The 24,184-nt window shown below is 43.0% G+C and overlaps 1 protein-coding gene across 1 annotated transcript in view; it reads left to right on the top strand.

Annotated features, from left to right (window-relative positions):
* LOC8033742 (puromycin-sensitive aminopeptidase) overlaps positions 1-23,537 on the top strand; it is a 67,834-nt gene extending 44,297 nt beyond the window's left edge. Inside the window, exons 14-20 of the mRNA XM_029995094.3 lie at positions 1,578-1,797; positions 9,734-9,876; positions 13,144-13,200; positions 14,067-14,174; positions 21,469-21,618; positions 21,698-21,745; positions 23,319-23,537. Of these exons, the coding sequence (XP_029850954.2) occupies positions 1,578-1,797; positions 9,734-9,876; positions 13,144-13,200; positions 14,067-14,174; positions 21,469-21,618; positions 21,698-21,745; positions 23,319-23,450 (858 nt within the window). The 3' untranslated portion in view covers positions 23,451-23,537. The remainder of the gene's footprint in view (positions 1-1,577; positions 1,798-9,733; positions 9,877-13,143; positions 13,201-14,066; positions 14,175-21,468; positions 21,619-21,697; positions 21,746-23,318) is intronic.
* The last annotated feature ends 647 nt before the right edge of the window (positions 23,538-24,184 follow it).

Here is a 24,184-nt window from a genome sequence, read left to right as displayed (position 1 = left end):
TCTTCGCAAGGAAATGATTGTTGCTAGCCACAGAACACTATCATGCAGAAAGGAAATGTTTGAATATGTTTTATTCTAGATATAAGTCTGGGATATATATGAGAGAGAGAGAGAGAGAGACAGACATGGTAGATAGGGGGAAGAGAGGAGCATATAGTACCGCAGGACAGTAAAGTAAACAAAGTTGCCAGTGGCCGATGGCTGCACGGTCTTTTCTTGGATCACTAGTCCATACAGTGAAACACGTTTAGAACGAACCCACATGAAACACGTTTAGAACGAACCCACGTACAGCGAAATATTGTCGATATCGAACTAACGGAAAAGTTAATTAAAAATGCATGTAAGAAGTACTTATAACGAACAACACATTGGCTATATCGAAATTTTCCCCCCGGGAAGGCTTCCAAAAACGCACAAACAATCAAATTTTAGCCTGTCCCCCCCCCCCCCCCCCCCAAAAAAAAAAAGTAGGAAAGAAAGAAAATTTAAAAAGCTCAAGCCACGAACAAAATGGAGTGAAGAGAAGCGATTTGAAGGGGAGAAAACTATAAGAAAACACACTGCACGCATGTACAAAAAAAAAAAAAAGAAAAAAAAGCTTTTTATCTTGAAGTGGTTGCCCACGAAGAGAAGCAATTCAGAGAGGTAAATAAGGTAAAAATAAATAAAATTTGCACATATGCAAAAAAAAAAAAAAAAAAAAAATTCTAGCACGTTTAGTTACAAGGTGGAAGCGAAGAGGTGTGAAAGAAAGAGAGGGCTCTCGCCTTACAGCGAACGCATTGTGGAAGTTCGTAGTAAATGTTTTTTTCTATATCGAACTGATCGTAGTGTTTCCTGCTGTTCGTCATAAAAGGGTTTGACTGTATTATGATACCTCTTTGTATGCAGTAGTTCCTCATCACTTTTACTGTGCGAACGATTGCTATAGTTATCAATGGCCTCATCTGAATAAAAATATGTAAAATACGTTAGTTTCGTGAAACTGGATCTTGGAGTCACTTCTCGTATAGGGCACTGCAAAGTGTAGGCCTTGACAAAGGACCCGTACTATAGGGGAGTTATGTCTTCTTTCTCAATCATATAGTTGAAGTGCTCCAGGTTCACCACAGATGTGGAGGTAGGTAACTTCTGGAGGTGACATGAGGCCACCATTGGTGAAGTCGGAGGTGTAAAGGGACACGCCCCAAATGATGACCAAAACCAAGAGATGCTATTGGACAAAAAGGAGAGCCGACTTGGCATCAACAGTAGTTTTGGTCGCCCTTGGGCATACCCAAGGGTGACCAAAACAGCTGTAAGAGGTTCAGACTGGGTGCCAAAGTTTTGAAGCGTGCCTTTATGCGATTCAAGAGTTGTAAAAAATTTTTAGTAATTTTCAGTGAAAAACCGGTGCTTGGTCCCGGTAGTCGACACCATTCATACTCGTGTTTTCTGGGCATCGTTGACTGCTATTTTCTCAGCAGAATTTACGAAAATCGCATTTATTTGTGGACACCTAGCACTTCTAGAGAATGGGCAATCTGGTATGTTTGTTTCTTTACACTTGATTCATAATGATGTTGCTTTTACAGGTGCAAAGTGGACGCAAGTCAACCGTGGAGGTCTTGTGCCTGATGAAGGCATATACCGATGAAGAAAACTACATTGTCTGGAGTTCCATTAACTCGTGTCTGAGCAAGCTGAACCAGTTGCTATCATACACTGACTTCCAGCCACTTTTTCATGCCTATGGACGCCAGCTGCTGGGTGCCATCTTTTCTAAGGTTGGTTGGGACTCCAAGCCTGGCGAGGGTAAGCTTTTTTCACTGTTTCTCTTTGGTATCTCATTTGATCACATACTACTTTATTTTGTGGCAGCCACTGACCTTTTGCACCAGTTCTAATTGTCCGTGTCTCTGTGTTCTTCTACTTGCCCTCGTCCTTTGTGCTACCTTTATTTGTGTAACCTGTTCTAATTATTACTTGAGCATAAACTTCATGCCATACAGCATTGCACCTTGAAGATATAACTCGCATAGTATGGCCATTGACGCTGTTTTGCCATAAAACCCTTAATCTTTGATTTTTTCTTTTTATTTCTATTGTAGTGAAATATGTGAATTTTATTATGAGGCTCTGGTGTTCTTATACACAAAACACTGCATAAAATAAATGACGTCAAAAGCAAAAGAAAAAGCTAGATCTGTTGGGTACATTGTGCAGCGGACTCCATCTTGAATGATTTTTCCAGTTTGTTTACGTCTCCCCAGTACAAGTTTCGTGGTGTGGTGAGGAGGTCGTGGGTGAAATACAACTGTCGTTTCTTTTACACACATTGTGAAGTTCTCTTTTGGCTGGGAGCGAAAACAGGCCACTGAGTTGTACCATGAATTTATTAAAAGCGAGAGTGGATTAATACCTTCAACATAGTTTCTATGTTTCGGTGATGCGCTCGAGGCCACCTTGTTGTCAAACATAAATAAGTATTCGTGGCTACACGAGTTGAAAGGCTTGTGGTTGTACATCCTGCTATCCAAGGGTCTATTCCCAACCAGTCGCAAGCTTTAGTAACATGCAGTGCACAGATCAGCGATCCGGTGACGATGGGCTCACTGGTTGCTATGCGCCGCGCTCGCAAGTTCACGAACTACCAAACTCGTTAGCAGGTTGCAGACAGCACACAAAGCAGGTAGGTTTTATACCTCGAAGCAGTTTTGTGGAAGCATTGTCCCTTTTCGTTATGGACGACGCTAGCACATCGTCTGTGTAGGCTGGTAATGTAAAAGCCAACTTTGATCATATCACGATTTTCGTTGGGCTGTTTCTAAGTTCTGTCACAGATTCGAGCATTAGAACAAACACAAAAATGTACAAACCTCAAAATCTGTTGTGCAAAATTAATTTTTATTTCTTATTTAACAAGTCGTATGCACGTCCAAATAATTTTCCCACTCCTTTTTGAACGTAGTTGCTAAGATGACCAATCCTTTAAAAATAATCATACATATTAGCTACAAAAATATTGTGATAACATCATTTTCAATAGTATTTAGCAGTCTGAACACTAATTATCCGTGTTTCAATCTGCCAAGCGAGTATGCGGGGCCATAGTTTTATCCATCTTCCCACGTTTATGACCACAACTTTTCGCACAATCAGTCATATTCAGAACCCATAGCTACACACTTTTCATGTGTAACAATAGTAGCTCTTTTTGTAGTTCATCGCCTCACTTGCAGATCTCCCATGTCAAACGGGCCTCCCCATGTTGAACAGGCAAATGCCACGCCGATCGTGACTGTCTTTTAGTCTGGACGTCGTGGCAGAACAAGACAAATAAAGTTTCTTTACTAATTGGGCATACAAACCAACTCCCTCTGACTTCACACAACAAAACGCAAAAGTATTTTGATTATAGTATTGCAACATTGAAACGTACACAGACTGGCATGAGCGGCGCGGTCTCCTTCAAGATGGTGTCGGACAGGCCTGCCAACCCGAGGAAAATTTACCAAATTAAGGTAATCTTCAGGTCTATGTGGTAATAAAGGAAATCTTGCTAGTTTGAGGGAAATATTGGACACCTTATATATCTGGAATTTTAAAGGTTAATTATGATTTTATTTCGAAATAACATCGAATTTTAGTGGCTTTCACTACATTAAGGTTATTCCCCCAGCCGCTTTGCGGTTTGTTCTGCAACCATTTGGAAACACCAAGGAGCACTTGAACAACTTTTTTTCGGCAAAATCAGTTTTCATTTGTTTTCATCGCTTCCGTGAAAACTATGGAGGAAGAGATCAGCCAAGTGGAAGCTCCTTAGAGTGCAGCTGTGCCTTCTCGAAAAAGAAAGTTTAGATCGCAAGAAGAAATGCTGCGATGTCTTAAGATACGTACTTACCATGACTAATATATTTTGTGAAGTGCCGTGCACGAAATGTAAGTTACTGTGAGTCGTGTTCCGTGTGTTATAATAGTTTGAGATAGTTTGAGAACTCTCGCTTGTGTTACACCTTTTGTTTTGGATTGACTACTATAAAAAGCGCTCTTAAGTTATTAAGCAGTACCACGTTCTGATGGCGTGCATAACATCTAGGGCGAAGATAGGGTTTTACATGTCAGTTTGAATCTCCCGCGGTAACACTCCCTCTCGCCAGATTTGCTTTGGCCACAGTTTTGCCCCGATAAACTAATTTTTGCGAAACATATGTGAGGCGTAAAGGCTATATAATATATCCCTCACCGTAAAAATGGAAATGATGCAAAAAAAAACAACAAAAAAACAAACAATATATACCGTAAAATACCGGGCAAGTGCCCACTCAAAATTTAGAGATAATCGCAAAAAAATGGGGAATGGGCGCTTGTCTGGTCATCAGTTTTACATATAAATGTACTGTGCATATTTTCTCAGATCTTAGAAATTTGGATATCGGCACGTAATGTGGAATGGGCGGATGCATGGTATTCTACGGTAGTATGGTATGTAATTTTTTGGGCAAGCAAGGGAAATTTCGGCAGAAATAGGGAAATACCAGGCATTTGCTAGGGAAATTCTGATTTCCTGTGTTGGCAGCCCTGGTGTCTGGAGCTAGTTGTCAGGAGTGGAATGGAATAGGGACTAGAACACATTAATCTGGGCCTTGATGTGACTTATATGGAGGGAGGGAGAAAAGTAAATTAAGTTATACCTGGACTTGTGTATGCAGATGACATTGCAAGAACTAATGGGGATATGCAGAGGGGAGGGTGACATGCTGAACCTAAATTTCAGTGGCGACATATCTGGAGTAATGGTTTTTAATGACGACAAAAGAGATCCCTTGAAAACACAAAACATGGTAATAGGCTTTGTAGACACATAAATATCTGGGGGTATGCATTATTGAGGGAATGAACTACCTAAAAGAACACGAGGAAAATGTACTAAAGAATGGGAATAGAAACTCTGCAATTATGAAACAGAGTGCTGCTGAATTTTAATAGATATGAAGTAGTAAGGGGTATCTGGAAAGGAGTTATGATGCCGGGACTGGTGTTTGGTAATGCGGTACTGTGCATGAAAGCTGAGGTTCATTCAAGTTGAGAAATCCGGCAAAGAAGTGTGGGCAGGTTGGTACTAGGAGTGCATGGGGGCACACCGAATGAGGGGGTACAGGGGGATATGGGCTGGTCATCATTTGAGGCTAGAGAAGCTATCAGTAAACTGAAATTCGAGCATAGGCTAGATAAAATATGGAAAATATGCAGATTGGGGGGGGGGGGGGGGGGGGGCGGCGGGGGGCGGGCGGGGCGGCGGCTGGGAGGCGTACGAGGTATTTATATATGAAGAGCTTGAACACAAAGTGGACAAATGGAACGCGAAAGCTAAAATTTAAATACCTACAAAGTGATGATGGGGGCGAGCAAAATGCCACAGTACAAAAGGGCGTAAAGGAGACCAAGGAGAAAATGTGGAAGGAGGGATGCCGACGAAATTGGCTCTAACACTATACAGATCGCATAAACTGGAAATAAGAAAAGAAAATATATTTGGTAACTCGTAAGAGAGCGCTTTGTTTTTTGAGGCAAGGACAGGGGTTCTGAGAACTAAGACACATAGGGCAAATTTTTCTGATACTAACACATTATGTGTGGTATGCCATAGTGAGGAGGAAACAATGGAACATTTGGTTATAAACTGTGCGGGGCTTCATCCCACCCACCTGGAGGGGACAGATCGTGTGGGAGTACTGGGTCTGATGGATGGGGGGGGGGGGGAAGGGGGGGGGATGGGGATGGGGATGGTGGATGGAGATGGAGGAATGGATGAAAAGATTATTACAATAACAAAGAGGAGGTTAGAAGATTGGTGGAAAAGGGTCTAGAAAAGTGTGATATTACGCGAAATTCGGGATTTATGCTTATTAACAAGAGACAAAATTTTGTGCAAAATTTTTAAACTGGTATAAACTAGGCTATACTTCGTTTCAGCTTCCGTCCGAGCGCAGCCAAAGGCTGAGGGAAGGTTCGCAACTTCGAGGAGAGCATTCCTATGCACGACAAAGTAGTCTGCAAAAGTAACTTTTTTTTAAGTAACTGTTTTGTGCTTAAACATTGCACAATATTCCAGATGTGTACTGCTGAAAATGATTCGCAACTAAAGGAATTAGATATCGGAAGTTTATGTTTTTATTAATATATTTAAATGCATGTGTTTTGGTGAAAACACATACATCCGCTGGCAACACAGCTGCAGCGCTCGGTTTTTCTGTGTGAATTCGTTCCCGTAATGGCCAAATCATGTGCTTCGTTGCTTTCCTCACAGAGTCGCTTCAAAACGTCCTTTCGCTAAAGCACGCTTGCGTGAGAGGTCGCAAAGAATGTCTACTTTCAAATTCGCCAGGAGACTCCGTCACGTCGTACCGCGAATGCGTTGTAAACAAGAAAAGCGTCCGGGTCACTACAATTCATTGATACGCGGCGAAATCAGGGCACTCCTTCACCTGCGTATCACATTGCCGAACAGGTGGAAAGCTCGGGCACACACGCCAGTGGCCAGCCTACGTGTTGACATCCTCCGTTACTAAATTTCAGGACGTGAAAGGGCACTTTTTAAACCGTTGCGTGCGATACAGTTGATACACCCGTAGCAGACGAAATACTCGGCGAGCGCGGGCGGCACGGATGACCAGCGGCGCAGCGGAGTGATACAAAAGTGCAGGCGAGATTGCGTGACCTATTGCCGGCGTGTGATTGGCTCCGGCCACACGTAAGCTTCGGCTGCGCTCGGATGGAAGCTGAAACGAAGTATAGGCGGCGCAAGCTGCCGCCCATTACAAGGGGAACAGCCAATATTCATCCACCCATCCATGCCTATCCATGCAACAGATGGCACTCTATTATTTAAAGGGTCTAAGGTACACGGTACTTTTTGGACGGAAAACATGTTAAAAAATAAAAACGTCCTTGACATAAAGGAGCTATAATTTTTTTCAAGATAATGTTGGTTAAAGCACACAGCAGGGAATGATTGCGACATACTATAAACAACTTATAATTTTCGCGAATCGCCTAAGATTTGTGAAAATAGGTCCTGCGAATATGTTTCCTTATAGTAGCATATACATAGCATACCAGCCAGATTCACGAAACTTATAACCCGCGAATAATTCCAAATATCCACCTTTGGTCCAATTCGCGAACATTCGAGCCCTCGAGAATCAAGTTGTTTACAGTAACTAGCAAACTAGCTAAAATTACTACTGAACTTTATAAATCTGAATTTTTGCAGGCACATAACAATGAGAGATATGTAGCCTGTGGTCAAAATAGGTCATAGCAGTTGTTTGATTTTAACAAAAAGAACCTTTCTTTGACCCAGTTTGGGGAATTTACTCTGTCGTGGCCTAAATCGCCCCCAAAGTGGTGATAGTGTGACGCGCTTGTGACAGATCGCTGCTGCGTGCACACGACCCAAAGATACTGCGCTACTGATAGGTCAGTCCTTTCCACTTCAAAAATTAAGGTTGAGCTATAATAAATGTTTTTTTTATCCTTCTCGATAAGGATTCTTTTTAGCGCGGTAACCGATTTTTTGGACGCTGAAATTTCGGACGTGCTCTATTATTTTGATATCTTTGTGGGACCATCACTTACTCCAATGGATTAATGGTAGTGGTGGGGCAAAACACCCAAGAACAATTGCCTGAACCAGCTTTTACAATTACTAAAATTTTTCTGTAACTCAAGAAGTATTTAGTTGCCTATATTGTAACTAATTACAGTAACATTCCTTTGTAATTAGTTATACATACAGCTCTGGTAATGGCTCTGTGAAGTAGTGTATACACTAGTATATTGGCAAGCCTTTTCGCAATTATACATACAGAATAGTGATGCACTATACCAGGGGTTGGGAACCCACAGCTCGCAAGGCGATATTATGCGGCCCCTGGCATGATACCAGAAAAGACCCTTCCCACCCCGCACACACATGCACGCACGCACACAGACACACACTGGGGCCAATAGTGCAAGAAATATAATCTGTTGCATATCTAGTGTAATCAAATGTATTACCTTTGATATGGCATGCTAGGGGTTAGTTACTTAGTCACATTCATTGTACTATCTATTGGCAGTTGTTATGCACCAAAAAATTAAATGACACACTGGGGTTCAATATTTAAGGTATGTCATTAGCATAAATTTTGTCAGAAATGTCAACTTGTACCATTTTTGATTTGAACAGTTTTTTTGCAGACAGAGGCTTACTATCCTATGTAAAAACAAGAGTTTTGCTGTTTTTATTTTCTAAGTTTATAAAGAAATCAGTTTTTCACCATGAAAGGATGCCCTCGCAGAGCCTTCCTGGTCCTGATTGGATGTGGAACTTGGCATTTCGGGCTGATATTTTACACCACCCTAATGACTGAAACGTAGTATTACGAAAGAAAGGGAAACTCGTGGCGGTATGTTACCCGACGTAAACATTTTTGAGCTGAAGCTCTATGTCTCCCAACGCCAGGAATCTTTATACACAATGAATATATATATACAATTTTCCTTTCTGAGAAATATTTGTAGGTGGAACGAGCACACTATTCTATAAAGAAAGTATCTGTGTGATAGTACACGACCTGAACAGCGTCGGAGCTGGATTCCTTGATCTTGCGAAATACTCAAACGACATCCACATTTTCTAAAATTTATTTAAGACAGTCCTCGGCCAAGTTCAAGAGACTTGCGAGATAGAATTCACACCAAACAAAATAAGTTGTAGGACGCAATTAAAGCAAACGACTTCGTTAAGTTTTATTCTGACCTTTCTGAATCAGTTCTCAAATCCCCGAAAGCTCGCAGCAGCTTTGTTTGCAGTGTTCCTTTTAGTATGCATATCGGAAAACATACTTTTTTAAGATGGAGACCGTAAAGTCAAAAGTGTTTGCAAATTACAGTGAGCACTTATATTTTACGACTCTGTTGGCAGGTTTACTGTGAATGTTTGCATGTTGGTGAGCAGTATTGAACACCAAAACATCTACTGAGAGGGGGCTTGAGCAATGTTAGGTTACGCGTGCCTAAATCAATAAGACATCTTTGCAAATCACTTTGAGCTTGGAACAGTTTTTTTTTTTTCTAATTTGTTGCTGCTGCCCTTCCCCCTCCCCCACCCCCTTCCCTACCTCCACTCCTCTCCGGGTTTTGATTTGTCCCACTTCGTCTTCAATTTGCGGTGATTCGGCCCGCTGCAGCAAAAGGTTGCCTACCCCTGCACTACACTGTACTGCCTAAGCGGGTGCCCTGGATATTAATATACTATGTGGTACACTTTAGACACTGACAGAATGAAAATGGCAGGGCGCGTCTTTCAAACACCCGGCCTCCAGCCATCTGTCGTGCTTGGGCTGCACGCAAGGGGCTTGAGGTACCCAAGCATTTTCGAAAGTAGGAAGCTCGCGCTCATGACACCGACAACTTAAGCTCCTCCTTGCCATTCTTACCTTCTTAGTGACTATAGTAATGTCAGTAATAACCTTTCTGTTAAAAAAAAAACAAAACAAAAAAACAAATTGGAACTAGTGGTTGTTTTTTTGTGCCATTGCTGTCACATTTATTCTATGCATCGTTATTAAAAAATTTTGTATACATGTTTTAATCACTTGCTCACTTATTTTTTTGAAGGTGAGAGCACTCCTTGAATGAAGTGCACAGAAATGTTTTTTGGCTTCTTTAACTTTCTTGCTTTATGCATTATCTATTCTAGGCCACTTGGAAACATTGCTTCGAAGCACAGTGATTGGTCGGCTGGCCCGCTTCAAAGATGAAGCTGTGTTGACTGAAGCAAAGAAGAGGCTTGAAGCCCATATTGCTGGCACTGCCATCATTCCGGCTGACATTCGGAGCGTGGTAAGTGCTATAGCTGTGGAGCTTTTATGTCTAGGTCCTTCTTATTCTATTCACTTGACTTGAGCCATTGCGGGGCAATAAAGAAACACTTTTAGTGTCTGAGCTGCATGCGGAAACCACAATGAAGGCTGTGGCTGTCATGGTGGTTAACAGAACTCTCTGAGGGATGTCAAAAATTTCAAGGAAGGATCTCTCGTATTACATTACGATAAGGTACCAAGATCCTTGTGCATATAAATGAATTACCAGTCTTTAGCACTTCTGGGCTCACTTTTAGCTCCTACCAATATCAGGCCGCCTCAATGGCTGTAAGGCAAAATGCTAGCATACGGATTCCCAGATGGCTGGCTCAAGTTGCCACTGAGGTACTTGCGATCTGCTGGGGACTGGCTGTATAATCAGATGTGTGGGCTCATTTGCATGCATGCCACCAATTTTCTATTTTCTACTCTCTAAATTTGATAACAACTCGAAAGGAAAGGCGCAAAGAATGGGGACAAGCCTTTTCCGACCTTGTCCTTTGTGTCTCTGCTTTGTATTTCTTGCTTCCCATCTTGGCGTTATTTCATATTTTCCTGGGTATCGAATCGGTCATTATTTTGGTTCGGGTTCAGTAGCTTTGCATTTTGTTCCAGTTCGGCTCCAACCCAGTGATGCGTTCGAAATATGGTTCAATTGCCAGTTTCAACAAACGTGAACCGGTTCAAACCGGTTCGTAACTCTACCTTAGATCGTGGCCGCCCTTGCATTTCCTGCGCTAAACTCCCAATGGTTAAGAAAATAAGTGTGTTTGGCTCAATATCACTTGCATTAAAAAAGAAAAAAATTCAAAACTACACAAAGTGTGCTGCTGTAGCTGCTGTGTTGTGGAAAGGCATGTTGAAGGAGATTTGCCTTCAGACAGTGTGCTGCACAGTGTTTGCAATGGGCTGTTTGCTTTTACTGGAATTGATTCACTGGGATTGACGATTGCGCAAGACGTTTCATGTCTTAAAAAAAGATCCAGAGACGTGTTTTTTTTTTGTTTTTTTTTTTTACTGAAACCGTGGCACGGAGAGCATGTGAGGCGAGGTGCAGAGAGCATGTGAGAACAAAACCTGGGTGGTGGCAGTAGGCAGGCAAAAGAATGTATCCGCACAGCGCGACCACGGGAGTATTTTGTAACAGCGGCTGCCAGAGGGGTGAGAGAGGAAGGGAGAGAGTCGTTGGAGGGCATCTGGATGTGGCCAGAACAATGGGGAGGCAGAGAGTGCTCTCCCCGCGATCACGTGGGTATTTTTGGAACATCAGCGGCCTACAGGGGGGAAATGGGGTGGGGAGACAAGAGGGAGCCTTGCCGCAGTTGGCGTGTATGTGTGAGGAACGACGGGGAGAGGAAGAGCAGTGTTTCTGCTGTAGAGCGAGGTTTGGGTTTGTACGTGAGCATTTTTTTTTTCATGGAAGGGGCACTAACAGCTACTGCTGTAAAAGTGGCCATCAAAAGCCGTACCACCAAAGAGAGGAGAGATGCTTAACTTCGTTTTCTGATCTTGAATTTTTATTGTAAACACCATTGTATGTAAATTATGTGGTCATACAAGCACTCGAAAACAGTACCAAAGTAGAGTACTCTTAGGGAAGTGAATCGGCCAGCACCCACAGAGACACCGTGACACTATCTTGCACCCCCCTCGCGCACTACCCGCCTCAAATGACTGAGTGAGATGGAAAAAGGTGGAAATGGGAGGACTCGGGATTCCAGAACGGGGTAAGCAAAAGAATACATATAATTAACAAAAATATAAAAAAGAACAAGAAGCATGGGAAGCACAGTGAGCTATATACAAGTCCACATAAAGTCAGTCAGAGAGGTTCCGCTTACAAGGCGCCACTCGTTCTTGGGATTCACAGCAGCCTTGAGCCTAGATGTTGATTCTTCAGGGCGATGACTCCGAGCAGATGGCAGATCCCCCAGCAAGCCTGGTTTCAGCCCCCACAAGCCTTTCGATGCCTGTCCAGGGTCTAACTCGGTTGTCTGGTTCACCGGAGTCACGATGCGTTCATTCTCGATCACTGCCTTCGGTCCTCTGGCACAAGTGCATCTCTGCGCACGCTCGTGCCTCGTCTCGTCTTTTTCATTTAAGTCCCGTTCATATCGTCACACTGAGTTAAATATTAGAAGACAGCAAAGGACAGTAGAAAGATGATGCAAACCAAAAAAAAAGGAAATGGGCGCTATGCCGCAGTTGAAGAACAAAACAAAATATTTTCCTCAGGCAGCGTTCAGAGCTGCAGGTGATTGGCATTTCAACGAGGGTCCTCATTGCTTTGCCTTTCCAGTGGCGGTACGGCTTTTGCCACCGCGGAACAAGCCAACTAGTAAACACACTGACAGCCATCAATATTTGTATTTGCTTTTTCTTTTCTTACAAAATATTGTTTAGCGGCAAATAATAAAAAAATGTATAATAGCTTTGTAGTCTCTTGGCATAGTCGAAAATAAAGAAGAGTATGCCTCCGCGCCGATGTCAAGTTGTGCTGCACGCAGGCAGGAAATTTATTTATTTGCTTCATTGTTATTGTGCTGGCTTCACGTTGCTCTTGTTTGTTCAGTCAACACTGCACTACTGATGCCACCATTGCGAATATTTAATTGACTTCACGCTGCCCACCCGCAAATACATCTGTGGCTCACAATTTATTACGCCGAAACGTTTCCCAATGAACCGGTTACAACCACATGAAATTCTGGTTTCATTCCGGTTCGGGTTGAATGTCACGTGTTCAATTCCGGTTTTGTTCCAGTTTGGTCAAAAAGAATGGCTTTGCTCCAGTTTTCAGTTCGGGCTTGGTTCGACACCCTGATATTTTCCCATTTGAGCACCTAATGGTAAATAGAGAATCTCAAGGACTCGCCTTTTGGTTTAGCATATATTTATTGTTACGATACGATGGTGGGAAAAAGAGCCTAACCCTGTTGGAGGTATGAACTAGCATTTCCCCACTGACCTGCCCACTTTGGAACTCCAGTCCATTTTTATTTTATGGGAGTGCTGCTGAAGGAGTCCTTTCGGGATTGGCATCCCTTCTGGACTTTATGGTAATTCCTAGTATTGGGAAATAGGTAAATTGCTAATAAATATTACATAGAGAATTTCCAATAACGCTGTGTCCCCATTTTATGAAAAGCATTTAGTGCTTGCAGAAATGTTTTTTGATTCAAGGATATAGGTGGTAACAACGCTTTCTCTAACGTCGGCTCACAAAAGCACTACTTCCTATGCCTAGGTCTACCAGGCCGCAGCATCCACGGCAGATCGAAAGCTCTATGATGCACTCCTGAAGGTAATTGTTCTTCTGCATCATCTTTGCACATACCATCATGTTTCTGGCCTGGATACTTTATCATTGTGCTGTGGGAGGGCTTTCCCTAGGGACAAACAGAAGCATGCCCTTGGCACCGTCAATGGTGCCCTTGGTGCTTCTGTGCCCTTGGTGCTTTGGCACACTTGATGCCCTTGGTGCTTTGGTGCCCTTGGCACCAGCCAATCAAATGGGGCAAAGTTTGACAGGAGCTGTGATGCGTTTCACGTCTCCCGGATTCTCTTCTCGTAGGACTAGGTGGTCATCACTGCCCCAAGTACCCATGTTTTGCTTTCCAGCAGCCACCTGCGTCATTTGCAGTGATGTCGAGCAGCAGCTTCCCTTCTACAGTCTAAGCTCATTGCAACAGACCTGTTTGCGACGGACATTTGGATACAACATACTGATTCGTGAAGTTCTGTTGGTTTTCCTCTACATACCATTGACTCAACTTCATACAGTCGAATCTCGTTAATTCAAACTCTCTTAATTCAAACTTACGGACAATTCAAACTAACATACAGGTCCCATCCTATGCACCCCAATGGAAAAAAAAACTCTTGGTAATTCAAACTTTGCTTTATTCAAACAAAATTTTGATCCCCCTCAAGTTCGAATTAACGAGATTCGACTGTATCTGCATACAACATACTCCTTTTACAACAAACCGAAGTCTTGGTCAAAATCAAGGTCTGTTATGATGAGCTTAGACTGTAGCTGAATTTGTCTGTTGTGAGAGAAAGATTTATGCATGTGTCAACTGGATCATCTTTTCCATTCATTTTTTTTTTTCACTAACATTGCAGTTTGTTTATTGCTGTTTGACTTGGTTTGCTATATCTTTCTAGCTGTATAGGAGCACAGACCTGCAAGAAGAAAGAAACAGGATTGCTGCGGGCTTGGCAGCTTTCACAGACCCAGAACTGATCCAAGCTACACTGGAGTTTGCTCTGTCGGTATGTTTTGCATGTGCCTTGTAGAATTTGTCCAATGAATGTGTATCAATGTACCATGAGGCATGGGAAATTGGAACTCACCAGGTCTCCGGGGGAAATATGCATTCAGAAATAGAGAGAGAGAGCCAACACACTCATCAGTTCCTTTAGTATTTTCTAAACTGCTTGTTATAGCTGCAACTTCAGTACTGTGTTAGCTGCAGAGAGAGTTGTAACTATAGTTTCAAAATGCTATGGCGACTTCAGTTGGAGGCTATCTCCCTGTATAACCATGTCGAGAGTGTCGCCATGTGACCCTAAACATTGTGAAGGCTTTTGAAATCAAGGTCACCAAGATAGGAAGCCATCCATTATCGTCAAGTCGGACAGTTAGTTCCAGAACTGGAGAGTGCCTGTAGCAAAGTCTTTTTACTATTCTTTGAGGGAGTCTGATCCTGGTAAAAAAAAATTGTTTGGGGAACCACAAGAAACAAAGTACAATTTTATTGTTCATAGTGGAAGAAAAAAAAACAAAAAAACCCCCTTGAAACTAGGGACAAAAATTGGGACAATACAATGCCGTGTTGTGTTGTCTGTCCCAAGTTTTGTCCCTAAACTCAAGGGTTTTTTTTTTTTTTTTTTTTTTTCATTATGATTGTTTACCAGCTTGCCTGTGCAGTAACCCTTATTTCAGTTCTATTGTTATCCCTTTTAACGTGTAATTATTATTTTTTTTTTGGGGGGGGGGGAGGGGGTTGTTGGTGATTGAGGGTTTGCAGACATATATTTATTACACTGTGGTTTTGGTTAATTTCTAAGAAAAATGTTCATAAATCAGAAATCATGGTCTCTGTACAGTAACCCTTATTTCAGTTTTATTGTTATCCTTCTTTAATGTGTGATTTTTTTTTTTTGGGGGGGGGGGGGGGGAGGGGGTGGGGGCTGTTGAGGATTCAGATTTTGCAGACATATATTGATTACACTGTGGTTTTGGTTATTTTCTAAGAAAAATGTTCATAATTCAGAAATCGTGGTCTCTGAAAGCAAGGGCAGTACAAATGTGAGGAGGTCTGTCCTTTCTCAACTTCTATAGATGTTTAAGTGTTAAGTAATTCGAGAGTTCATAAATTGAAGTCTTCTTTTATTAAAGTGCTCTAAAAAGCCTTCAGTCAAATAAGGAGGAAAATAAACAGAAATGTGTCATGCAGATGGTTTGAGGCAGTTTTTTTGGGGGTCCTGTCATTTCTAGTGCTTTCTTATCAGTCTTCAGTATCTTGGATTGCATTACCTCTTTGTTTTCTTGAAGAGTCTGAACCAAATGATAATCCAGTCTTTCTGTAAAACAAAAAGTTAATTAAAACATTAAAAAAAAATTCCCACGGAAAAATTACATTTTTATTGCAATATTTACGCTGCTAGATGCAATGTAGGTGGAGGTCACCAGGGGTGGAAGATCTGCACCAATTGCACCATTGGGTGTCAATCCACTTTCGCTGTGCCATCCTGCTCCCAAAAACACATGTTGCACCAAAACTAGCGGAAAATTTTTTTTTTAAGCTATATTATTGGAGTACTCTTTATGGGTTACAGTGGTTTACCGTGTTCTGTTCGTTTAGGTAATTCTGAACCAATAGAGACTTTTAGCTAACCGTTACCGTGTTCCCCGTTGGAGCCTTTGAAGCATGCTTTTAAGTGCACTCCCGAGTGATATTGTGATTGCAGGGCGCGCGCTTAAAAGCATGCATGCTCAAACGCTCCAGTAGTGTGCGGTACGCAGAACACGGTAACGGTTTGCTAAAAGTTAATATTGTTATGAAGCCATCATACTGATGCAGTCCTGTCAACGGTGTGTAGGTCTGTTCTCCGAAAGTGGGACATGCATAGGTCGCTTTGTCAGAGTACTGATCAGCACTCTGACAAACAACGAAACGATGCCTTGATGCATAGTTTCGTCATTTACCTACTTGCTCTGTGGCACTGAGCATGGCCACATGTATTCAAAATGCCACACACACTCATTAAATCGCATATACCGTAAAGGTTTGTACGAACGCCCGCTCCCGAGAAATTGCCCATCCCTGAACACTGGCTAGAAATTTTACTTCTGAACTAGTGAGGTGATCGGAATGAAATTTGCAAGGAATATTCGACATCGGATGTATGTGTATTGTGCAAACTTTCAGCTCTCTTGGGCAATTTGACATACCTGCATAAAAAGATGTCATTTTTCGTTAAGAATTCTATGATATGCAAATGAAGCTATTGAGCACCATTTTTACTTCTTGAATAGAAAGTGGGGGATGTGGGACTTCGGGCCATCTAGTTTTTATAACTCAAACATAAATATTTCGTTATTACCTCAGAATATGAGATGCAAATTTAGTGCAAGGGTGTATAATTAGTTTCTAAAACTTAAGGGGGGGACCTCAAATGTGAAAATGAACTTTTTCAAAAAAATTTGAAATTTAGACCCATGTCCCCCTTTAATCACATCTACCGCGTGATCGGCGGTATTGGTATGTGACAAGTTTGTTCGCCGCGGGTTCCCTCATGCTTATTGCACCGTGACACGTGAATCTGCAGCATCCTCAATATTGTTTTTATTTTTGTCTACGATTTCCGCGTGCGATGTCGGTTCCAGTGACACCCGAGTTTGTAGCGGCCGGGTTCTTGCGTGTATATTGCACTGTGAAGCACTAATGCACTGCATCCATGTTCTGCTGCCGTACCCATGACAGGGGAGTTCATAGCGAATTCCTGCATACTTATCGCACACGAGAGTTTGCCGTGTCTGCGATATGTATCATTAATGAAAATACGGTGAGTGCACAGGCGAGCTGGTACCATGTTATTGAGCTTTCGGTTGCACGTCAAAAGATCCCTAGGTGGTGGAAATTAATCCTCAGTCTTCCGCTGGGGCGTGCCAGATGTCCGTCGTTGGTTTGGCATGTAAAACCCCAAACTTTTTTTGATTTGGCAGACGAGCTGGTGACAGTTAATCATAGTGTTTAAACCCCGAGACTGTGGTAAGGGAAAAATTCGAAAACTTTGAAGTCGAAGAGTTCCCGTTTCACGTAACTTGTACTGCCCTGTACACGTGTACACTTTTTACCTTTTCATTTTGGGTGGGCATTCTTTTAGGACCTTATGGTATATAAACATACCTAAGAGCCTGCTGGCATGTGTTCACCTATCATCTAATCTCTGGGGAAAGCGATAACTACTCTGCAAAATTAAACGTTTGGCATAATATTTTTTTTTTTTTGCGTGTTTGGGGTGTGTGCTTTTGCTGAGACCGCTTCTGCTCTCCTCATTCGTGTCGTAAAGGTAACATATAAAAGTGATAATTGGTTGCCTCGATCATCTGTGGACTTTCTTTTAAATGGCAATAATGGCGAATACACGCACTGGCACACAAACAGCAAGCCGGCGGGAGGTTGACAAGAACAGTGGGTATGTCTTGTTGAGTGAAGCATTCGAAACCGTTGTGCTAGAATATACATCCAAGCAATTTACTTCTGAGGAAAACCTTCTGTTTTATGGTCTTACTTGCTAGTTTTGTCAGTCACTTTGTTTTTATTAAACTTTTTTTTTTTTAGTCAGTCTACACTCGTTTTCACCTCAAGAACTGTAGTAAAAAAAGTATGGCTTCTCGCGTAGCATTACTAATTTTCCTCTTTATGCTCAAAATTGAGATATATGTGATGCATTTTAGATGGGATATATGTTGCTTTATCAAGACATACACGTTTCAAACGCCAAAAGCATCGCTTCTGCCTCCGACAACCAAATCTTGTAAGAACTACTTCGCGCAGCGCACAAACATTGAGTAAAACTTCCTTTTTTCTTGAGGTGAAAACAGGTATAGTAAGGGTTTAGTGTGTATGTATGAGCAGGGATGGTATAGATGGTATCATGAAGTTTTCAATATTTTGCATTTGTACTTTTATCAGATAGAGTAGAATTGTGCTCTGTTGAGTATTGGAATATTTTTGTTTGCTAATTAGGGACTTGAATATTTGTATTTCCTAATAATGAAAACCAGTAGATTCAGTATTGTATTTTATTTCATACCATACTGTTGCATCTTGAAATGGTTTTGTTTTCAACTTATGGAACTTGTGATTTAGGTTGTTAAATAGGCACAACGTCTTGTTTTCATGACGCTTAAGTTGTACTTCTTTTGTTGACTATGCCTTCTATTGTAAAGGCATGAGAGGGACCAACCCGCTACCAGGACAGTTCTCAATAGCTGCCATTCAAATATTTTTTTATGCTATGGGCTGGAATATATTTAAGGAAAGGGTATGTCTGGAAATGGTTTTGGAATGCCACATGGAGATGCTTTTTCGTTGATATTTTTTGTATTTATAAAAACATATCTGTGCTTATAGCCCCGAGCTTGACTTGGGTGACCAGCTCCAAGATTTACTTACATTGCTCTGAAACTCGACTTTTGTTGCTCCTGAGCTGCTCCAAAGCAGAACTTTTACTGCTCCAAAGCTGCTCCAAAGGGGGCATCTTTGCTGCTCCCAGACCTCCTCCAAAAGGCTGAAGCTTGCTTCCATTCCTGGGGTCACTAACCGCTCTTAGCCCCACCCACAGAACGGTGACCCCGCCCTTCTACTGATGTCTCCCTGCCGCGACGTCTGGTGCATCAATTTGCCGTCTGACCCGGTCTGCTAGTCTTGCAGGCAGACGCACGGCGGCATCGTGTATTAGAACACACACTATATCACCTGGAATGCCCGCAAAATGGGGCCACCGCTTGCGTCCATCTGCTAGTGTGCCCCCGTCTAAAACCGTCTGCAGCGCTCGTAAGACATGATTATGAAAGCGGTGTTCTAGCATTCCATCATGCACGAGCAACGGTCACATACAAGCGTCTGTCAATGTGCAATAAAAAAGAACATTCAGCCTTTCCACTCTTGTGAAGAGGGAAGACCAGCGGAGCTGTACTCGATACACTGCTGCAACGCGCACGTGCCCGTTTCCTGCTTCTTCTCGTTCGACACGCCGCCGATCGTGGATACGTCTCCGGCAAACCAGAGTCGGTAGCACACGGCGCACGCGACGCCAAACGGGTTCTCCACGAACTCCCTTCGGAACCTCGCCGTCGCATCCGGGAGCTGTTCAGCCAGCGTGGAATGCAGTCATCCCTGGGCCTCGCACGTGCGCTCGGCCTCCGTGGCACGATCGTCATCTGTGGCGTTGGCCCGCCGGCGCCCTTTACATCGCTGGTTCTGTTCTCGGCGGCGGCTTTCTAGGCGAGCAATGTGCTCTTCTTTGGCAAGGGAATCTGAAACGCTGTACGCAGTGGAAGTCGAGGCGACAGCGGCTTTACGGCGGTTGTGGACCCATTCGTGCTGCTGCGTACGTCGCCGCTCCTTCCTCAGACAGTCTTTTTTCTCCGAAGGGGCGCGCGCGGCCGACCCATCCTGAGTCTAAACCGAAACTGAAAAGAGCATAGGAAACAGCGCGCAAAACAGACGAGGGCGAAGAAACACGTGACGAGCGCTGCGCTCGTTACGTGTGCTTCTTCGTCGTTGTCTGTTTTGCGTGCTGTTTTCTACGATGAATTTCCACCAATGGGCGGCGGGTGCCCAACCAACCATTCTTCTATGATAGCTGGAAAGGTTGCCGCCATCTACGAGCGATGGCGGCAACCAGACTGGTTGTGTGCTTGCCGCCGTCGCTTATAGATGGTGGTAGCTGTCCAGGTAGGTTTGTGTCGACGTACCGGACACGATCCTGGGGAACCTAGCCCTTAACAGCTCCGCTGTAAAAACGACCGAAAGGACAAAAAGAATTTTTACAAATAAATATGCAGTCTTTGGAGCTTTTCTCTTTTTGTTTTTTTTACATAGCACCCACGAGCAAGGTGTGTGAGCTTCAAGACGCACAATTAATATGCGACCTAAAGATAATCGCTCTACCAAGCCAAGTGCACTGCTCAAAACTTGACCTACAGGCCTTCTGAAGAGAAATGAAGGAAACATATCTAGACAAACCTAGCTGATGTGAGGTGAATGTCAGATTACTTCCAGCCAAATGGCTCAAAATTCTTACCTGTGTAGGTTACGTCTCGCTACTGAAACCATGGTCGCGATCACGACAGTTGCACGTTTCTTAAAGTGTGGGGGGGCGGGGCGGGGCGGGGGGGGGCGGGGCGGGGGGGGCGGGGGGGGGGGGGCGCTTTATTGGGAACCGACATTTATTCGGCATCAAAACACACAAACGAACAAATTAATGAAAAAACTGTTGAAGTGCCGGCGAGCTGGTGAGAAGTCTGTCCCTTTTTCTCTCTACTTCACATTTTTCTGTTTTTCAAACCACAGTCTCAGGTTTTCAATAATCATGAAGAAGTTAAGCCAGATCAAGCAAAATACTAGTTGACGTGGGACGCTAGGCTTGCACCAGTCCCGCTACGAAAACAAGCACTCTCGCAGCGCTTCCGAAGGCGTTTATAATTGCAACAATTGTTTGCTGCAAACTATACTGGTTAAGATTTTCCTCTGAATATCTTCATGAATGCGAAACAGCTCACACGCGTAAAAATAGATGAACTCAACGAGTTACGCAGTGTAAGGAACTGTTTGCCGCAGACGCTGGCAGCCATGTTTGTTATTGTTTGAAACCGAAGCGGAAAAGGTGATCTCGTGATATCTTTGAAAACAATAATGAGTATCTATATTGTTTCCTTCTGAAACATAAAAATATGTCAAATAAGTCTATTACGTCACGGAGAAACAATTTTACAACTAACATTTCACGCATCAATAGTGTCTCCAACCAATAAAAGCCGAGAAACGAAGCGTGGCTAGCTACGGTCCTTTCACTAATGGGCAGGGCCAAGAGCAGGACTGCCTCCACCTAAATTGTGTCTAACAACAAAACTACCGCAACATTTTTTTTTTTTGTATATATATGTTTTACATAAGGCTCTTTGAAGAAAAAAATTTTTTTTGCATTTGAGTGTCCTTCTAAGGGCTAGTTCAACATTAATTTATGCTGCCAGATTTGAGTAAAATGAAAGCAAAAAGCTAAGAAGTCAAGAAGGAAAACGAAAATGCAGACAAGCTCTTTGTTCCAAATATGGCTGCAGCTGGTAGTCAATTCAGTCCAGAATGAGGGTGAGTTTTCATTTAATAAATAAACAGCACTCCTGGATCAACAAAATGAGATTGGAGAATGTAACATTAATCCTTAGCAGCTTTCCTTTTCTCTGGTTGCATGTGCACTCTCTTTGTTCTAGCCACACTTTCTTGTTGAAAAGACTGCCTAATGGGCACTCATTGGCTTATTTCCCCCTCAGAGTGAAGTGAAGACACAGGATGCTGTCTTTGTGATAATCTCCTGTGCTGCGACACCCATCAGCCGGGACATGGCCTGGAGGTTCTTGCAGAGCAACAAGGGCATTATTTGTGAGCGGTTCTCTGGCTTCTTGATCACTAGACTGGTCAAGGTAGGGTCGGTTCTTTGGGAACTTGAGGATGCTGTTGGTCCTGCGACAGATTTTTTTCCAACGCTCTCTTGTTTTGCAGCAAGTCACCGAGGACTTTGTCTCTGAAGAGATGGCCGTGGAAGTGAAGGCAAGTCTAACAGATATTTACTATTTTTTATTCGGACGGGAATTTTCACCAGCCAAGCCCGTTGGGCAACTCAAGCTCCAATGTTATATATGTTCATGAATATTTTTAAAGTACTTTCGCATAAGTGGTGGGGATATGACTGGAAGTGTGTCCAACTTTTGAATGCCTCCCTCGCTTGAACCAGTCTTACTGTGGTATTGCTGTGTCCAGATCATTTAGAACACCATCCTTTAAAAATGTGGGGTGGACCAACTAGGTTACACCTGGCAACAGGTGCATTACCCTTAATTCTATTTGAATGTGTCTTAGATCCTCATGGTACCAGATTTTGGTGTGGAGAATAAATAAAAAGAATGAAGAAAAAATGTTTGCCGGTGTGCTCCCAAGGTAGCAGTGGCCTTTCTAATTAATTATGCGACATCACAATTTTATGAAAAATTGGGGATGAACAGCGGGGCACCCGCTACAAACCACGGGAACTGATACTGCAGATCGTGGACACTGCGGATTCACATTTCACGATGCAATATACACACGGGAACAACTTTCGTTTCATGGGAACCGATATTGCATGCGCAGATTGCAAACTCGTTTGCCACATGTATCAATACCGCAGATTGCGCGGTTTATGTGATTTCGGACATCTTGGGACATCATGTGGAATTGTAGGTGGGTGATGTTTCAGAATTTTTAATGTTTGGGATATTTAGCCAGAAAAACTGGATGGGCGATCCCTTGGGGTGAGGGCCTCCTTACGGGATTTTACCTGTAGAAGGAAGCAAACGTGCCACTAGGCTAGCCGAGACAATGCACATTACTTTAGTCATTCTGGGACTTCTATTTTCCTTTGCACTTTTTTCTGAGCATAGCGAGAATGGCAGGTCACACTGAAGCTAAAACATGAATCAGTGGCTTGAAGCTATGTTGAAAATGAGAATTCCAAGTTGGTCTAATTAGAGGTGTGTTTTATAAAATCAGTAAGGAACTGTATCAACTCTTGTGTTTAGTGTACATAATCTCACCTACTTGAAATTCGCCTGTGTTTTATCTGGTAAGATTGAAAGTTCCCTTTCATAGTATGAAACTTAGAAGACATGCAGTAGACAGTAGGTCATTTCAAGATATTGAGGCAACATTTGGAACATTGAATAGTAGTTGAGTATTCTAGGTTTGTGGCAATGTCATATCATAAGACACTGGGACAAGAAAATGTCCACAGTGCTGTTAGTCATAAGCACAGTGCAAACATGATATTGGCACTTTTTCTCATTCGATTCTCACATGGTAGAGTCATGTATCTAAGAACATTTCACTATGCTAATGGTGTACATGCTGTGTTGTATTCTGTATTAGTGGAGAGAGGTGATGGTAGGTTTATGGAGAGCTATGCAGTTTGTCCCGCTGAAAGCCATAAGTTTTGTATTGCATGGCACGTGCGACGGAACACGTGGTGGTATGAAATAAATTATCCAGATAGCTACTCTGTTGCCATCAGCGGACTAGGCAGGGTTGTTTAATGCCTCACACTGCCACACCAGGAAGCATTCACCGTGCTTTGCATTTTGTTTTGCAGTCATTCTTCAGCCAGAATCCCTTTCCAGGCACCGAGCGCACCGTACAGCAGTCCCTGGAAAATATTCGTCTGAATGCTTCATGGCTTGCAAGAGACACTGAAGCAATCAGGCAGTATTTGCTCAAACATTGAGATTCTTCTTTTCCTGCAAATGCTAGTTTTCAGCCTGCATTAAAACTTCCCACTTTTCTGGCTCAAAATAAATGCATTTTCTTTTTACCTCTATGTTTTACTTTAAGCATCTTCTTGCTGTGAATAGAGCCTTTCCGAAAGTCTGCCCGCTGTTGGAAGCTGTGGAATCTCTGCACAATGGAGGACACATGACATAGCGCAACCAGCGCTACGTGACGATGGATGCAAACATGCAGCGTCAAAAGCGCAATGTCACGGCGCTTGTTGTCTGCCAGTGAGTATGTTATTGGCTAAACCAATCAGGCACAGGCATGCACCATGACCTTGTTTTAGTTTGTGCTTGTGCGAGTTTTAGATTTGCACGTTCAACGGTAGCTGCGTTAGATTTACCTACACCTCCTGCACCGGTGCAGAAAAGTGTAGGACAATGTACTTCCGATATGTGTATTCAGATACGACCTGAAGTACACCGTCCTACACTTTTCTCCACCGGTGTAGGAGGTGTAGGCACTGATCTCAATGGCAATTGCTGGATCGCACATCGCTGCTCGACAGTGTGGCCACCGGACGGCCATCTTGCATGCAGTTTTTTCTCGTTTTGCTAGTGTTGCAGAGGCCGGCGGCAGCGTGCTAAAGACACTTTTTCTACTCGTTCGTCGTAATTCGCCGAAGTTTTTTAAGACCCCGTGTAAGCGTCGAGACTTGCCGTTGCGAACACGTGGAAATTTTTACGA

This window comes from Ixodes scapularis, unplaced genomic scaffold (genome assembly GCF_016920785.2).
Source record: "Ixodes scapularis isolate PalLabHiFi unplaced genomic scaffold, ASM1692078v2 PGA_scaffold9__187_contigs__length_104089568, whole genome shotgun sequence".
Lineage (NCBI taxonomy): Eukaryota > Metazoa > Arthropoda > Arachnida > Ixodida > Ixodidae > Ixodes > Ixodes scapularis.
This window is presented reverse-complemented; position numbering and strand designations above follow the sequence as displayed.